At 39.3% G+C, this 17,251-nt stretch overlaps 1 protein-coding gene across 1 annotated transcript in view; it reads right to left on the bottom strand.

The window, feature by feature from the left end:
• The window catches only part of LOC122774683 (collagen alpha-1(XIV) chain-like), a 119,553-nt gene that overhangs the window by 22,904 nt on the left and 79,398 nt on the right, over positions 1-17,251 (bottom strand). The window contains exons 34-39 of the mRNA XM_044034158.1: positions 13,338-13,496; positions 11,398-11,475; positions 10,732-10,818; positions 5,818-5,871; positions 3,134-3,229; positions 2,628-2,681 (exon numbers count right to left, since the gene is read on the bottom strand). Of these exons, the coding sequence (XP_043890093.1) occupies positions 2,628-2,681; positions 3,134-3,229; positions 5,818-5,871; positions 10,732-10,818; positions 11,398-11,475; positions 13,338-13,496 (528 nt within the window). The remainder of the gene's footprint in view (positions 1-2,627; positions 2,682-3,133; positions 3,230-5,817; positions 5,872-10,731; positions 10,819-11,397; positions 11,476-13,337; positions 13,497-17,251) is intronic.

Here is a 17,251-nt window from a genome sequence, read left to right as displayed (position 1 = left end):
GAGACTCCTCTGTTAAATGTTGAGATTTCCTTGTTCTATGATTCTGACCCTTCCTGTGACGACACTCTGACCAATCAGTGGCCGGCAGTCTGTCGACGTCAGGTAGTTTTGCTCAGTTCACTTGGAACCTCGCCAGAGCAGGTACTAAAAAGGTACCAGGTACTAATGGAAAAGCGCCATAAGGCTACGAAAACCAAACAATTATTATTTTAAAGCAATTACAAACATACTTATGGGAAGTATATAATTTCTGCTTATAAGCCCTCCTTAATGTTACACACTGGTCTTTTACACTTTAATATACAGTATGTAGTGATAATGAGTTTTTTCAGATAAGGCTGTTGCAGAGAAAAAATAAAGCCAAAGTGTATTCAATGAAATGAAGCTCTAGTATAAGTTCAGTCAGGAGGAATACTTTTTTTTGCTTCCTTCAAATGCAGTATTTATGTTTCATCCTGTCTTTTTCTTCTCTCACATCGACACGTGCTCTGTCAGATGCCATCATTAGCTGGGGCTGTTAACTGAGTGATCAAATGATCATCAGATGTTCGCGTCGATCTACAAGCACAGCAACCCATCATCCCTCCTAACCTATCATCATACTGTTGTCTTCTTAAATAAGCACTTCTCTTCCTGTTTTACTTTTACATGCTGCTGCATCAAACTATGTCCCTGCTCGGGGCAACTGAAAGAAAACTCTCTCAAGATTCAATCATCACATTTCGCCTGCAAAGTCTTTCATTCACTTGTCTCGTGATCGAACGAGTGTTGTCAAAAAAGTGTGTCCCATGAGTTATATCGCAGATCTTCAGAGATACATGTCATTCATCAACTGTTGGTCCAAACGTTGTCACTAAAACTGATTAAAAATGTTGCCTTGGTCAAACTACACTGTAGTAAAATTTATTTACGGTGTGTCGTCCTCATATAAATGAACAGAAATTAAAATCCCCTGGTTACTGGAATACTGACTCTGTTCTTGCTGAAGTCCAGATCTCTCAGAAGAATACCATTAAATTAATATCAGTATTATTGCTGATAGGTTCACTGCCCAATAATGGAGATGCTGGTAATGATTATGCACATCTCAGTGACTCCATTAGATCGCTGTGTATGTGTGTGCTTGTGCATGTGTGTCAGCAACAAAACAACACACACACAGACTACTTGATCCTTATGTTCATGGTCCCATTCACCTCCTCCTCCTGCGCTCACACTCAATTATATTGAAACGAATACGCAGCATTTTACCTGGATCTAATTCTGATTAAAGGGAATTTATAAATTTGACACGGCCCTTCACATCTGCAATAGACAATGACAAAACCAAACTTAAGTAATCATTACTTACAGAGGCAGCAGCTTCAGCTACAGCTGAATTAATTATGTACAAGAAACTAACACATTCCCATATGCTAATGGTGGCTACATAGCACAATTATAAATATGTATTTTCCTAATAATCAATGATATAATCATATTATGAGAATAAAATTATAAATGAGTTTTTCCTTATCATCTTAAATTAAGCCTTTGTGTGCCTCAAGCATGGTCTGCACAGAAGCAGATAGCTAAGAATAGGAACTAACCAGAACTCATTTTTAATTTCCACACGTATACAAGTTATGGAGTCATTTACATAGATAGTCACAGCCACACACACACATATGCACACACACACACACACCACAAAATACTGGTTAGTTTTGTGATCCAGACAAAAACCCATGAGAAAATCACTGCATGTGAAAATCACTGACAGGCTGGTCAAAAACCCAATGTAATCCCGCTGTTTAAACCAAATTTTCACTTGTGGGAGTGTGTTTAGCGCCCCCCCCCCACTCCCGACCCATGCCATAGTAGTGTTTTTATTCAAAGTGTATATATTCAAGCAGAAATGGCCTATATCGCAAGAGCAAATACCATGCAACGGGCTATATGTTTCTGAGCTTCACTCGTACAAGGCACTGAGACAGAAAAGGCTCCAGTGTCACCAGTGTCAAGAAGAAAAAACCCTATTCCGTGCTGTCTCACAGAGATTAAATGAAGCTGAGCTTTCACTGGTTTAAATGCACCATGCTGCTGCGGGAATGTACGAGTAGAAAATTGCATCAGACAATCTGTGACAAACAGCTGATTCTGAATGAAATAGTCATATAGTTTTATACTAATGTAACTTATCTAAACACAACAGAGTAAATACATTTATTTTATGACATTTTAGAGGAACCAGGTCTTCCCTTGCTGTCTTAGAGCAATCACCTCTGATTTCAAGACAGGCAGAAATCAGAGATGTATGAGGTTATTGTTTGTTTTTTTCTTACCCTGACACATTTTGTTTCTGACACGTGTCACAAGTCATGCATCATCTATTTTCCTCTAAATGTGAACATAATTTACAAAACTGACATAGTGTTCTATTGGAGAAGACCTGAAACTAGTGATTGAGAACATTAATTGCTCATAAAAATGTATGCTAAGTTATAAATCAAGTTTTATTTTGATAAACTGCTACTTCCGTCCTATTTCCTAGGCTTCACTTTTCAAACCAGAACACTAAATCCATTTGTATATACAGTCTATGATGTTTCTCCTATGTCCATGTTTTTAAGAAAATGTTTTCTCACCAATTGTCCGGCTGGGCCAGTCTCTCCTTTTTCTCCCCTCTCTCCCGCAGCTCCCTGCAAAACACAGAGTGAGAAAAACTATATCATTTATCTTAATATAGTGTTGCGCCACTAAAGGTTCATCTACAACCACAGCAGCACATTTTGGACGTGTGCAGGTGTCAATGCTCCAAACTGACAGCTCAGTGCTTTGTCCAGTTACACATTTGTGTGACCTTAAAGCAGACCAGTACGAATGGAATGGCTCACAACACACATTTTGTGACCATTTCCATCCTAATTTAATTCAGCAGTTATGCTTGGGAATAACAAAAATTCTGTTTGTCTTGATCCCAGATACACTTTAGGGATTAGTTTCATTTCTACAATTTTCCTTTTTACAACTCCAGGAAAAAACATTAGGCTGACGGGTGTTGTGAGATTTATTACGTGTGAATTTAGCAAAAATGTGAAATACGCTGCCTTTACACATTCAGCCATGCACACACATCCGGTCAAAAACTTACAGGGGGCCCTTGAATGGAGAGTCCGCTGGGTCCCTGAGGACCAATTGGCCCTGAGGGTCCGGGAGGGCCAATCTCTCCCACTGGCCCTTGAGGTCCCTGTGAAAAAAAAAACCCTGTTCATATTTCATTTCAGAGTTCATTTTGTCAGTAACAACGGATCATTCCGCACTTGTTGCTCCATTGACCTGCTGGAATTCTCATTCGAAATTCATGAAATGAATTGAAACTCTTAATTCTTCTGCTCCCCAGTGAAAGACTCAACGTTAGACACAGGAAAGGGTTTACTTTTATCGCCGCCCACAGACTGTTCCATTTCAGCAAACTTATTAGATCATAAAAAAAAAAATCACTTTGTGCAACATGGCTCTAATAAACGTAGGTACAACATAAAGGATAATGTACTGTATGTAGATTGAATGATGGTGACATCTCATGAATTGTAGACTATGACGTGATGTAGACCTGGTCATGACAAAGGAAAAAGAGGTCAAATTTAGAAGCTAGAAGCTAAGTTTTGCCTCTATGGTATTTGGTCAATATGCCAGTTTTATTGGCTAGTTAGTGAATGTATTGCAGCAGCAGAGACACCATGGGATGGTCATGTTTGCGGTCTATAATAATCATCCTTTTTGAATCATTCAAACAGTATGATGTAGGACCACCAGAGCCATGACTAAAGAAATCTCCACAATTGTTCCGTGATGGTCATCTTTCACCTGGGGTTGCCCAAAATTGCACAATATATATAGGACATAAGAAAACTAAAAAAAGTCCTCTATAAGGAGAAGGGTTGTCAAACTCAACTACAGCGGGGGCCGAAATTAAAAACTATGTCCAAGTCGAGGGCCAGACAAATAAGATACATTTCAGAACAAAGCAGGATTATATATTAAATAAATAAATCAGAGATCCAATTTGAAATTAAAGATGTGTCATGTTACTGAACACAATGGATACTTTTTTCATGCAATAATATAAATTGTTTTAAGCATGGAATAGCCTCAGAAGGGCTGAGTTTCCTAATAATCCCCCTCTGTTCCAACTCTCTGTTTTCAAAGTCCACGTTTAATACAGTTGTGTGGCCCGTGGGCCTCGAGTTTGACACGTGTGTTATCTGGTTGTGTCGGTGTAGCAGTTTCTCCAATCCATGTGTGTATGTGTGTGAGCTGCAGTCAGGATTCCTACTGCGGGAGTCAGAAAATTCCTCTGAACCCGCCCCTGATTTGCCATAGTTGTGTCTTGTTAGCTCAGAAGCAGTCGTAGCCAAAGTAATCTTCACTCCGGCTGTATTTATTGTTTCACTGCTCAGCCGTACAGTTACTGGAATCATATCTTTCTTATCCATGCAAACAGTCACGTGAAACCACGGATCAGAGTGACATGAACAGAACATGGGGGGGGGGTGTTGCTTTTATTCAATGATAACTATCCAGATAAACATGCTGTCAAACAATCAGACAAGACGAATCAATTGACAAATGACGACATTAAAATGAAAAGGCATAACTGCATCATTTATTTACTCATTTATCTGTGTTTCTACTGTAATGAGCAATCCATCCAGACTGATTACCAGAAATTGAGGAGCTGGTCTCGTAAAATCTAAAAATACAACAGCTGAAGCTGTCGAGCTACAGACGATAAGGCCAATACTTTATGTGCGACAGCAGGACAAAAAACCACAACAAAACTAACAACAGAGACAGCACTCAGAGAGGGCAAACCTCCGCCGCTCAGCTTCCCACAGTGTCAATACACTTTCCTATCTTGCAATTATATTTTTACAAACGTGTGGGCTACAAACTTACACCCACAGAAATTTCACCAAAATCTGTCTTTTACATTTTAAGTTGTGGCTGAGCCACTTCAATTGACTCACTGTCACTAAACAGAGACAAAGAAGGACATTTGGAGGTTTAGGTAAACATCCTTGTTTTCTTAGTTGGCCGCTGAAAGGGTTTCAGCAGATGTGGCAAGGCGATCCAAACGACCCCTGCTGCTTCTTTCAAAGTATTGTTCCAAAGCATTTGTTAAATATGAGATTGAATTACGATCATGAGGAACTGGGTTTTGGTACTGAGACGTTTCCAAGCAGCAGCAGGTCATACTGAATGCCACAATTTGGGAACAGATTACCATAGCAAAACTACAGCAGATGCAACTCTTCAGTAAAAGATGATTTGTTGAGTTTGTCAAGGGAAGTTGTTGTGATTAAGGGGGAATTATTTCACACCCGACACCTTTCCTTCTTTTTTATCATCCAGTCACAGGGAGGGGCAGAGGATGGTGCTTGTTCCATCCCTGAAGGCAGATGTGTTAATCGGTTCAGAATCTGAATAAAATGTACAATAAACAAGAGCTTTGCTTCATCTTGTAGAATCTGCATTATTTAAGGATTGATGTATCTTCTTACACTCGCCAACTCAACTTTGCTTTTTTTTGCCTCATATAGAGATTTGTTAGACGTTTATGTAATAACAAGACTCTCTGATGTCCAGCCAGTTCAAAGACCAGTGTGGGATTTATCTAAGATATAGGTGTAAGGTCTGTCTATAAATTCAAGGAAACAATATTATTATGTTTTGCTTGGCAAAATACACTCAGTTCTGCGCTTATTCATCCCCAAGGAAGATGCAGCCTCACAGTGTCTGAGTGTAAGATGCTAAATTTTGCATTTTACTAACCGTTACTCCTGGCTCTCCTCTGTCTCCTCTGGCTCCCCTTATGCCTGGACCACCCTGAAACACAGGAAACACACACACACACAATCCCACTGTGAAAACTGCACAAAATCAATATTTGCAAACGGTCTGCGTTAAAAGAGCAGAGGCTGAGAAAAAATATTAAACCCTCAGACACTCTTTCAAACATGGAACTTGGTATTCATTTTTAAAAATCTAATAAAAGTGGTAAGGTGCAGCTTTTTGAAATGGCTGGATTATAAATTTGATGAACAGAGGCCGGCGGTGATCTGTGCTGTAACTGTCCCTGTGAGCCATGCACTTTATTACTCTGCATCTGTAAGTAACAGCAGGAGTCTACAGCAGCAGCAAAACTCTGGGCTGACCTCTCCAGCCCAGTGGTTTATCCGGGGACACACGGCACACATCTGTTAATCATTGGCCCATTTGGGATACATCCTCTTCCTGTGTTTGCTTAAATAGGTCTCCCCTGGGAACAAGGTGTGTGTGTGTGTGTGTGGGGGTTAGATTCAAATTTCAGCAGTATACAAATAACTATAGGAGAAGATGAGTAGGGACACACAGCTGTAGTAAAAACAATAGTGCTCTCCCAATGGAAGGATTGCATATGTGGCCAATTTCCAGTAGTTTCTCTACTGCATATTAGAAAGTACTGTGCAATTCTACTTTGCCCTAATTTCTAACAATGAAAAGCTGATAGCCACCCGAACTATTAACCCATTAACACAATCCCTTCTGTTACTAATCCTGTCAACGACGACAGGATTAGTAACAGAAGGGGTGGACAAAGCGGTAGAAGATGGATGGATGGATCCTGGAAAGCAGAGAAATAGTGTGCCCATCTACTTGTCATTAGGGTAACCCTCCGTCCAATCACATACAAGATTCACCAGCGCATCACACGTTGGTGATGTCAGCTTCTCTGTACTGTATTGCTAAACGGTTGAATAACTGCCAGATATCGAAAATGAAAGTTATCTTGGAAAAAGGACCAGAAGCACTCACTCATTTGACAATTCTACAGCCATAAAATCTAAATAAATCCAGGCGGCCTGAATATTATGTTCATAAGAGGGTTAATTGTTTGAGTTTGCTGGGTGCATCGAGATGAAAATAGCAAAACTTTTTTGAATGTAGTGAGTGATTTCAACTCATCTTTTGATACTCAGGCCTAAGAAGTAGGTCAAACTGGTCTTTCTTGACTGAAATATGGTGTGAATGCCTTTCATTCAGACAGAGCTCCTGAGCCATGTGGCGAAGGAGAGGATGCGCCCAGATACCCAGTTTTTCCCCACACACACTCACACAGGGTGCAGCACAGATGTTGTGAGGGAAATGCAGTGCTGATAATCCATTGTCTTTGTTTTGATTATTTTTTAGTGTACTGTGTTGAATAATTTAGAGAGGCTGTGGCAACCCATCTCAGCATCTCACAGGTTTTACTTGCTTAGCAACAGACGTGACAGGAGGGCGACCCAAGCCTTGGTTAAAAACACCTCCACACATTTTAATGTGCTGTACGTAATCAGCCTTAAAAAGATGAACATGATCTGATCTGGTTCTATCTTTGTCTATGTGGTTAAAATGGAAAATTATTTCCTTTAAATTCTCCTTTTCGAAGTGAAAAGACGATAAAACATTTTAGATAACAAATGGAACATATGTTTTCTTTCATTCAAAGGCAACAATTATGCCTTTGTCAATTCATGTCAGGAAAAATTATTATTCAAAATGATTGATTATGTTTATAACTTCAGCAATTTGTCTCTGCGAGTAGTTTTAATGGATTTCTGAGAGAAACCGAAATTAGCTTCCAACAGCTGTATACAAATAACTAGGGCTTTTTCATGGGTCTTTATTAAAAAAAAAAGGAAAATGCACCACTATAAACATTTAAGTAAGCAATTTACATTTTAAAGCAACTTTTGGATCTGGAACAGCATGGGCACAATTGACTTTTAACAAATAGAGATTGTGGGCTGGGAATGTCTTTGTAATGCCAGATTGATTGCTGACTGATGCTGGGTATCGAGCTGAGTCTGTACCAAATCAGGCAGCACAGGCTGCAATTCAGCTCAGGCAATCAATACTATTTCAAACATGACTCACAGTTATAGAAAACTGTAGTTGCCTGCTGCTGTGCAAGAGAGAAAACCATTTACAGTGAACACACACATAATATACTCCTCGTCAATACAGTATTACCATATTTTTCACAGACTAAGATATAGGTTGTCTGTGTTGATGAACCAGATTGATTCAGTATAAACACTTTGAAGAATAAAATAAAGATTTTGCCTTGAACTTTAAGATGGCAGCTATTGTCATTTCCTATGATATTCCTGCTCTCCTCCTCATTTTGCTTTCAGCTGTCTCTTTATAACAACACTGTGTGTTTGGACACTACAACAGGTATAGAAATGGAGATCCAAGTATTTATTTAGCTTTACTCACACTCCTCAGCTCATTGCAGTGTGCAAAGTTCCAACAGCACGACAACAAATCCGGTGTACATCCAATGTTTACACTAAATCTCTCTGTTTTCTGAGTCTGTTTAACGTTTCCGTGTCGGTATGAAGTTTTTCTTCCACAGGGGATACAATACATTCATTCTGTTTACAACCATTATACTGTTTTAACAAGGGGAATGGCACTGCCTTTTCATCCCTCCTCAAAGCCCCACTGACTGCTGCACAAAAGTGGCTGAGATTTTGTCAATAAGCCATTCATCTACACCTATATGCTGCAGTTACAGTGTGATTTAAGAAGCACATTCTCTGCCAGTGAGAGAGAGAGAGAGAGAAACCAATATAGACACAGAGACAGACGGAGGCACAGGTAGGCATAAAATGAGAGAGACAGAGAAAAAGTGCCTCAGGCTTTGGGATGAAGTGGAGGCAAAAAGGAAAAAAAAACAGAAAAGGAGAAAAGAGATTAAGGCTACAGAAATAAACGCAGTACAAGGCGTGGAGAGAAAACGTGAAAAAAGTCACAGAAAAATAAGTTCTTCAACCTCTTAAAGATTATTTATCAGTTGACATGCATTTAAAAAAAATATACATTTTGTTTGCACATTTTAATGGCTGAGCTGTTTTCCTATAGTAAAGGATGACAATTTTAATCCAAAGGAATGAAGAAAAATAAAAAGTAAAAGGACAGAGTGTGGCTATAAACCTGTAGATGAGTGAGTAGATCTGACTCATCAGACAGGTTTTGGGGGATTTTAATTGACTGTGATAAACTGAATCGCTTTATAATTGCTGGGGTAGAATCACATCCTCCTCCTCTGCTCCCAAATGGTTGGAGACAAACAGAGAAAAGTTAAGAGAGGAAAGGAAAAATAAAGCTTTAATGGCAAGGGTGGGAGAGGAAAGAGGAAAAGACCAAATCGGGAGAGAAAGATAAAGAAAAGGAGAAAAAGAAGAAAGAATACAGACAAAACGTCTCAGGCTATAAATGAGCTCATTTACTTGCTCTCAACCCTCAGCCTCTATCAGGTCATACCTGCTGCTGTGTGAGAGGAATACAGCTCCTACACAAGATCATTCCTCCTTCTCTAACAAATGCCACACCAATAGAAACACAAAGATTTGGTGCAATCCATAAGAAATAACAGCTTTGAGAGCCACTGTTTTCAGCTGTTCTCATTCATCACTGAGGGATTAAAAAGTCTTGTGTGTTGCAACCAACAGGTTTAAATCATTCTAGTTTATGTTGGCAAATTATCTGTTTTTGTCTTATTGTGATTGCACACTAGTTAGCAGCTCCGACTGGCATTGAAGGAGAATAAAGTTTCTGTCTGAAGTGACTTTTCCAACAATCAATTGTAAATTCCACAGAGGGAAATTAAGTTGTTTTAAAAACTGCCAGAGCGGCTGTCTGACTTGACAATTTACAAGCTGCATCTATTACTGTTAGTCTGGACACTTTCTCCAGAATAGATCAATGAGTGAAAAACTAATACAAAGACAAGCTATAGATCTTTAGCACGGATATAAATTCAGACACAGGCTACGTTCACATTACCAAGCTGAAGTGACTCTTAACTGACTTTTTTTCTTGTTGTCTATTTTTTTCACAGCTGTGAAGGCAGAGAAAGTGCATCATCAATTGTGATTTTCATCTGTGTCACTTCATTATGTGGTTGCAACATGAGTGAAAACAGTCATATCAGACCTGCATAAGCAGCATGGCTCAGTCAAACACTGGGGGCAAGTGTTGTTCTCTACAGAGCTAAATCTCACCCACAGATTTGCTGTGACAGCTTCCATTCCAGCAATTTCCCCTATGGGCGATCAATAAAGGTACAGCTTCACTTATCTCAACATATTGATCGTCCACTTAGTAAGTAATAGTGTTTTCACAAATATGACATTTTATGTTGATGATGATGCATGCAGAAAGGTATTGGCAACACTTGTAAATTATAGCACAGTAAAAAAATGGTAATAGTGTGTTAATGTTTGTAATAGGTAAGTAATACTATGGTGGTATATCCAAGTAACAAAGGTATTACATTGATAATACTTATTAACAAGCCACTATCTGGATATTCATTTGGAAATGACATGGAGTTATAGTAACGTTATCGCCTTACAACCACACTATTACTGTTGTTATTACCAAGCTGCATGTCTGCCATGTTATGTTCAGGTGCAAGACACTCATGAGTCATGAATGTGAATCATCTGATCTCCAGTGATCAATCAATTTGACAAATGTGGCTGATAATCTGAATGTAGACAAATGAAGAAAAATGCCCCCCAATCAATTCACCTTAGGGCCACATAAAGGCTTGGGTCAGCCCTGCACTGGACCAAAATAGTCTACATTTTCAATTTATGAATGAACTAAACATTAATTAAGTAACTGAGTGAAGAAATAGTGATGTTTTACCGGGGGTCCAGTGGGTCCAGGGGGTCCTTTACTGTCCTGGGAGCAGGTACAGGCATGAGGCAAGGGAGGACACTGCTTCTCAACTCTCTGAAGACACACACACACACACGCACACACCAAGGTGACTGAAAACACTTCTCTCTGAACATCAGTAAGAGCAGAACAAGAAAAGCATCAGCATGTTTGTTGGATGTTTTATAGTAACTAACAGTTGCACTCAACCTGGTCAGACTTTTGTGTGAGTGTGGACGACAGAGATATTGACTCTTTAATTGCTCATGGGGATTTATGCCACATAAATCAAAGTACCTACCTCACCACAAGTGGTGCTAACAGTGGCCAGTGCTTATTGTCTTCCATTGAGTACAGTGTCCATGTAAATTGGCTTTAATCCTCAGTTCCTCATTATAACTCAGTTTGATTGAAAGCCCAAATATCACTCTCACTATCTAATGCTGTGATACTCACAGCATTATACCTGTGTTCACTTAGAGAGGAGTGCAGGGAAGGGGAATTATATTTTGCAGTGACTTTATAAATGTGTGAGTGTGTAGGTGTGTGTGTGTGTGAGAGAGAGAGGGAGAGGGAGAGAGAGAGAAAGAGAGAGAGAGAGAGAGAGAGAGAGAGAGAGCGAGAGAGAGTACACAGTAAGCATGCGTTTCTTACCAATGCTGGCAGCTCACAGCACTTATCTCTGTTGGCCCAGGACGTGCTGCAGATGATGTCAAACATCTGGAGCTGGAACTAAAAACATGCACACACAAACACATGCACACATCAGCTCTGTATTTACAGTGTTTTTAGTTAACACAATTTCAAAGGACAGAAGTGAAGTGGGGGCAAGGTTAGAGACTGAAAGTGAATCACGATATTTTGAAACGATGGGGTAAAGATAGTCTGATGTCTTAGCTTAGTTGTTGATTCTGAAGTGAATCGGAAGGCTCCTCTATACTACCACCACTATACTTTGCTATAAATTACGTCATGGTCTCATGTCTAATTCATTTCTAAGTTGCCTGCTGGCATAAACTGTTTATCTTATGTTGATGATTCGGCATTTCTGACCATCCAGAAACCAGACATTCCCCATTACATCAACCTTAAACAACTATGGAAAATACCCACGTAGACAAGAATTACTGTAAAACTATTTAATCTGGGGAGGTATATACACAAACACATGTTTACAGAGTAAAAGGAGATTCAGTCAGGGGGTAGAAAACTATCTCATTTGATTTTCTCTATGCAACCTTTGTTCACGTGGTCATTAATAATTTCAAATGTAGGGAAACTGCTTTGCATTGTGCCTGGTTTCATCAAGTTTATTATATGTATCGAGTTACGTGTTGTTGTGAGTCTGATGGACAGTAATTGGTTCAGTCTTTAAGTAAACTTGATCTAGACATCTCAGGTGTACAGCGGTGGAATTCAATTAAAGTTAAAAGGCAATTAGTGTTAGCTTTGTCAATTCATCCCACACGTTGTCATTTTTATTGAAAAATAACAACACGTGGAATATTTGAGCCAAACGTTTACACGTCTGGGGGAATAATGGCCGGCCTCTCAGCTTGTGTGAAATGGTTTTCTTCCTGGTAATTATATTCCTCCTTTCACAGCACCACGGGGCATCTTTGATGAGCGGAGCTCTTTCAGTCAAAGTTGAGCTCCACATCGACAGCCACACTGTGATCAGGTTTTTGACCCAGTTTCATTGTAACAGGACTGGTGGTTGACACCTTGAGAACATTGAAGTCCTGATACTCATTCTGAGGTACAGCCACATTTGTGATCTCCTTTAAACAAATCATCACCTGAAACTGCACAGATTTACTGTCACAAAGAACAAAAAAAACACTCCCAATTTAAGAGGATAAAGATGATAATTAGTTCTAAGTAGTGGCTTCTCCAATATGGAAGTGTTGTATAAATAAAGTAGTATGGACTGTGGTTTGTGTGATGTTAGTTATGGAATCAGATTGGTGTCAAAGGTTGCAAGCGTCAAACAAAAAGTCACACTTTCTTTATTTTACTTTAAAAAACTCTCATGCAGCATTATCCAGCCAATCATTTTCTGTGGAGCAGGTCAGAAGTATAAATGTACTAATAGTGGAGCTCAGTATTCCCAGAGGCACAGGATATCTCACCTTCTCCCCTATCTGTGCAATTGTGCCAAAGGTTTCTTATTTAATGCTTAATGGGTACAGCTCAGTTAACAGAGTGTATGTGAGGCATACTGTACTGTTCATTTGCACTTGCAATAAAATAACTAAGTAAATCATGGAAATGGTTTCCGATATTTATGGTAGCTATTTTACAGGCGATGATGATTCACCTATGCACACACACTCACATGCACGCACACATAATTCATTGATGAAAGCAGAAGTTTTCTTTAACTGTAGTTTCTTTACACTTTCTTTAACTGTAGTTGGCATTACACAGCCAAGCTAAGTATTTATTTTTATAAACTCTGACTGTTCTGATAATGACCCTAATGTCTGGAGGACACGTTTAAATATTCATGACCAGCGGGAAAACAAACACAATGCATTCGCAATTTGCCCGTTGTGCACTTAACAACAACACAGACATGAATTCCTACTGACCGGGGCAGAGTTGGCCTTTGAGCCTCTGGAGCGAACCATCCTTCCGAGGATCTCCACTCCGTCTGTGGTGATGTTGCCAGCTGCATTGATGGATTTCTCTCCAATCGCAGAACAATCTAACACCACCTTTACAGATGTCTTACTGATGATGACATGGAGCTGGATGAGAGACAGAGAGCGATGGTTATTTTCTAAACAACAGAGAATCTATCACTGATGGTCTATGCAACGGAGATACAAATTGCCTTTCGAATTTACTTAATCAGGTATTTTGTCTCAATTGTTATAGTCTGTGCCACAATAATTGTTGCTTTAAATATACAAACACAAACAGCTCAATATAGCATCAGTAAAACATTGCTGAGTGAGTTCTACTTCTAAATACTTACCTGATAAGTGACTCCTCTGTCACAGGTCACCTAATAACTGACTAATCAAAGTGACAACGAGTGGATCTTTTTTTTCCACCAGTCATATGTTTAATGAGCAAAGACTGCTACTATCAGCATCTGTGTGTTAATTTGGTTTTATTTATTTTTCTAGTTCTTGCTGTTTCACACCTTCAGTAAAAAAAAAGGAAAGAAAAACACACTGTATGTCACATGGACACGAATGCATGTGCAGCACATACACCTCTGTACATGCATGCAGTATGTATAAAAAATTCATATTTTGGTGTCAGCATCAGTTTCTTGGCTGACGTCCGAATGGATGCCTCGTAATGAGTTTCTGTTCTCATCTTCCATTCTATACACTTCACTGAGCATGATGTGTGTGTGTCTGTGTGCATGTCGGTGTGTGAGTTTGTTGTACACTCATAATAAAGAAAGATGATGGAAATCCACTGAGAATTTTGCAAGTATTTTGTTTCATTTACACGTTAGACATAATATTACAGGCTATATAGGGGATGATGTGTATATGTGTGTGCGTGTGTGTGTGTACAGCTCGCTCCAGATGTGAACACTGTCATTCGCTCTCCCTCACTTAATCTGCTTCCTTAGTCTTCTACAGCAGTGACTCAGATGCTCAGATGTCTGGAGGAAGCAGTTTATTCTTGAAAAGTGTCAAACTGTGAACCATTCCTCTCCTCTAAGTCACTGTCTATTTCCAAGCATTTCGTTTGTCATGCAAACACGTGGCTATTGTTTCATATGAACTGTATGTCTTGCATGAAACTTGAAATACCCTTAAATCGTGTGAATTGATTAGCTGTCAAATTCAGATTAAAGATGGTATTCAACAATGCCACTGAGAGCCGGGATCAGTTTTAGCCCAAAAACAAAGAAGGTACCAACAATCAAAGCAGAGAAACCTAAGCAGTTGCTGTTGTTGTTGTTTTTTTGCTGCTGCTGCTGGCAGGTCAGATTATTGCTGGTGGCTGTCTCCAGGATTCATCCACAGTTAATACTCCTGCCAGCACAAGATGAATTAGCCTTTATCCCCCTCTCTCACACACATGCATTATATGGATAAACTAAATTTCACAGTCTTGTATTTTCTAACTGTTGTCTTAACACATCAGCACTATCTTTTTGGAATATGAAGCACCACATTTCTTTACATCCATCGTTTTTTTCCCTTATCATTTTCAGACTGAAGATAAATTACATTTTTATTTTGAAAACTACTGACACTGCTACTTCATCTCTGTTATGCTGCGCATGTGACAATGATAATCTCACACAATGAGCAACTCTGTTAACTTTGATGGCAACAGCACTGAGCTATCAACTCAACGTTATCTTTAGTGACTGGAAATGTAAAAGCGAAAGCCTGACAGAACCGCAGGGACTCTTTTTGTACATACGTTACGATACAATACAGTTTATCGTCCCCACTGGGACGTTTGTCTTGAAGTCAAGTGCTGACTGTAAGAAACAACTTCCAGCTGCACAAACTGCAGAAAGTCATAACCGAATATTACAACGAGAGAAAGCACTCAAATAGTGCAAACCTCTGCCAAGGCTGCTCATTTTCCCACAATGTCATTTGGATTAAGATGCAGATTTTGACCAAACTACACAGTAACATGAAATGTAGGTCCATGTTTAGGTCCATGTGCTCGGCAAGTGTGTCACAGACAGGCAGGCATACAAACAGCACAATGTGGATAGAAACAAATGTAACACACATACTACACAACTCCTAATAAACGTGATGAAAATCCAGCAACATCATTAAAATTTTCCATTGATTTTAAATGTGGTGAAAAGTTTATACTGTTCATTCTTCCCCATCACCTTCATGGAAAGCTGACTGGAAAAGCTTTTTGACTTTTCATTAGTTGGCTTTATTTGCAACTACGATTGGGTGCTCCATGTTTTGTTAGTAGGAAGTACAATTTATGCTGCAAATGAGGACCAAACTGCCCTGCAGCTACGAAAGCTTAAGCAGACCTGTTTGATTGGCTCATCATATCCAGTATAACACCAATCTATCTCTACACATTTAGAATTAGATATCTGAAATCTCACTGCTGCACAAAACTAGTGACCTGAATGTCCCTACATACAGCACATGAGACATAAGAGGTAAAATGACCCAAATATAAAAGTGAAAATCCACAGGATTGCGTATTTTCACTTTTTTTTACAGTTCTAACCATTATGTGAATGAGGATGAAGTGCATTAAAAACAGAGCAGGTGTGAAAAGGCCTTCAAAGGGCTTAATAATCAAATGGGTGACACTTAATGTCATCATCCACATGTTGCTCATAACTTTAGGCAAAGTGGAATGGACTGAATACAGAACTAACCCCGTACTTGAGTGGAGACACCATATATATATATATATATTTTTTAAAGCATTTCAACACAATCGAAGCCAGAGCCATGGGTTAATAATCATTATTTTTAGTTGGACAAGGTTTCATTGAAACTAGAATAATGATGGATTTTTGTCCACAGGGCAGGCTCAGTGTGTGAGGCTAAAGACTGCTGGATAATGGGCACCATGTTGGCATGAGCTGCTCTATACTGGTCTTAAAGAGGAGAGCAGTGGTGCCATGTAATGAGGCTTATTGTCTGGATTAACTGTGTTGTCCTTTCTTGCAACCACAATCCCAACAGAGTATTAACTACAGCTACGGTCTTCTTCTGTGGTTTACTACTTGAAAATTGTGCCTTATAGGGTCACACATGTGTGTCATGGTCAGAATATGAATTGGTTTACTAGTGAAAATAAGACCATGTTAACTCAATTATTTGCGCAAAGTGAATTGAATTAACAAAAATATTGTTAAAATAATGCTTATAGCTGAATATTCTAGGGATCCCCATTTAGAGAAAACTAAAGGATGAGGAGAGAAGAGCAGTATAACAAAATATGAAGGGACCGAGATAAAGAGTTGGAGGTGCAAATCAGCATTCTCACCCTCTCTCTCTCTTAGATGCACAAATTGAAGTAGTGGTACAGTAATGGAACTGGAAAATTGGCAGGCATAGAAACACAACCACTTAGAGTGTTATGGCAGTTTTTAAACATGCTGTGTGAGATAATGTGGAGCCGAGTAGATGAGGCTATCAGCATTTCAGCTGACTCAGCTGTGTGTGTGTGTGTGTGTGTGTGTGTTTATGTGTGGGTGTGGGTGGGTGTACTTGTATCTGTTACCTCTCTAGGACCTTTTCTGGTATAAACCCTGACAGTGTCAGGACCAGTAGTCCTCATGGAGACTAAAACCTGGTCCCAATGATGTGCAACCTAATTCCTGAGGAACTGGTTAAGTTAGATTTGAATTACGGTTAGTTTAAGAAGATATGAAAGTAAATGCAATGTCCTTAAAAGGATAGATGCATGAATATGGATTTTGTGTCACCTGGCAACATTTTACTCAATGACTTATGGAGTGAAGAGCAAACGGTTTAAACACTCAATGCAACTGGGTAGTGGAGGAGTGAGGGCGGCGTAAGAT

This window comes from Solea senegalensis, linkage group LG9 (assembly GCF_019176455.1).
Source record: "Solea senegalensis isolate Sse05_10M linkage group LG9, IFAPA_SoseM_1, whole genome shotgun sequence".
NCBI classification, from domain to species: Eukaryota; Metazoa; Chordata; class Actinopteri; order Pleuronectiformes; family Soleidae; genus Solea; species Solea senegalensis.
This window is presented reverse-complemented; position numbering and strand designations above follow the sequence as displayed.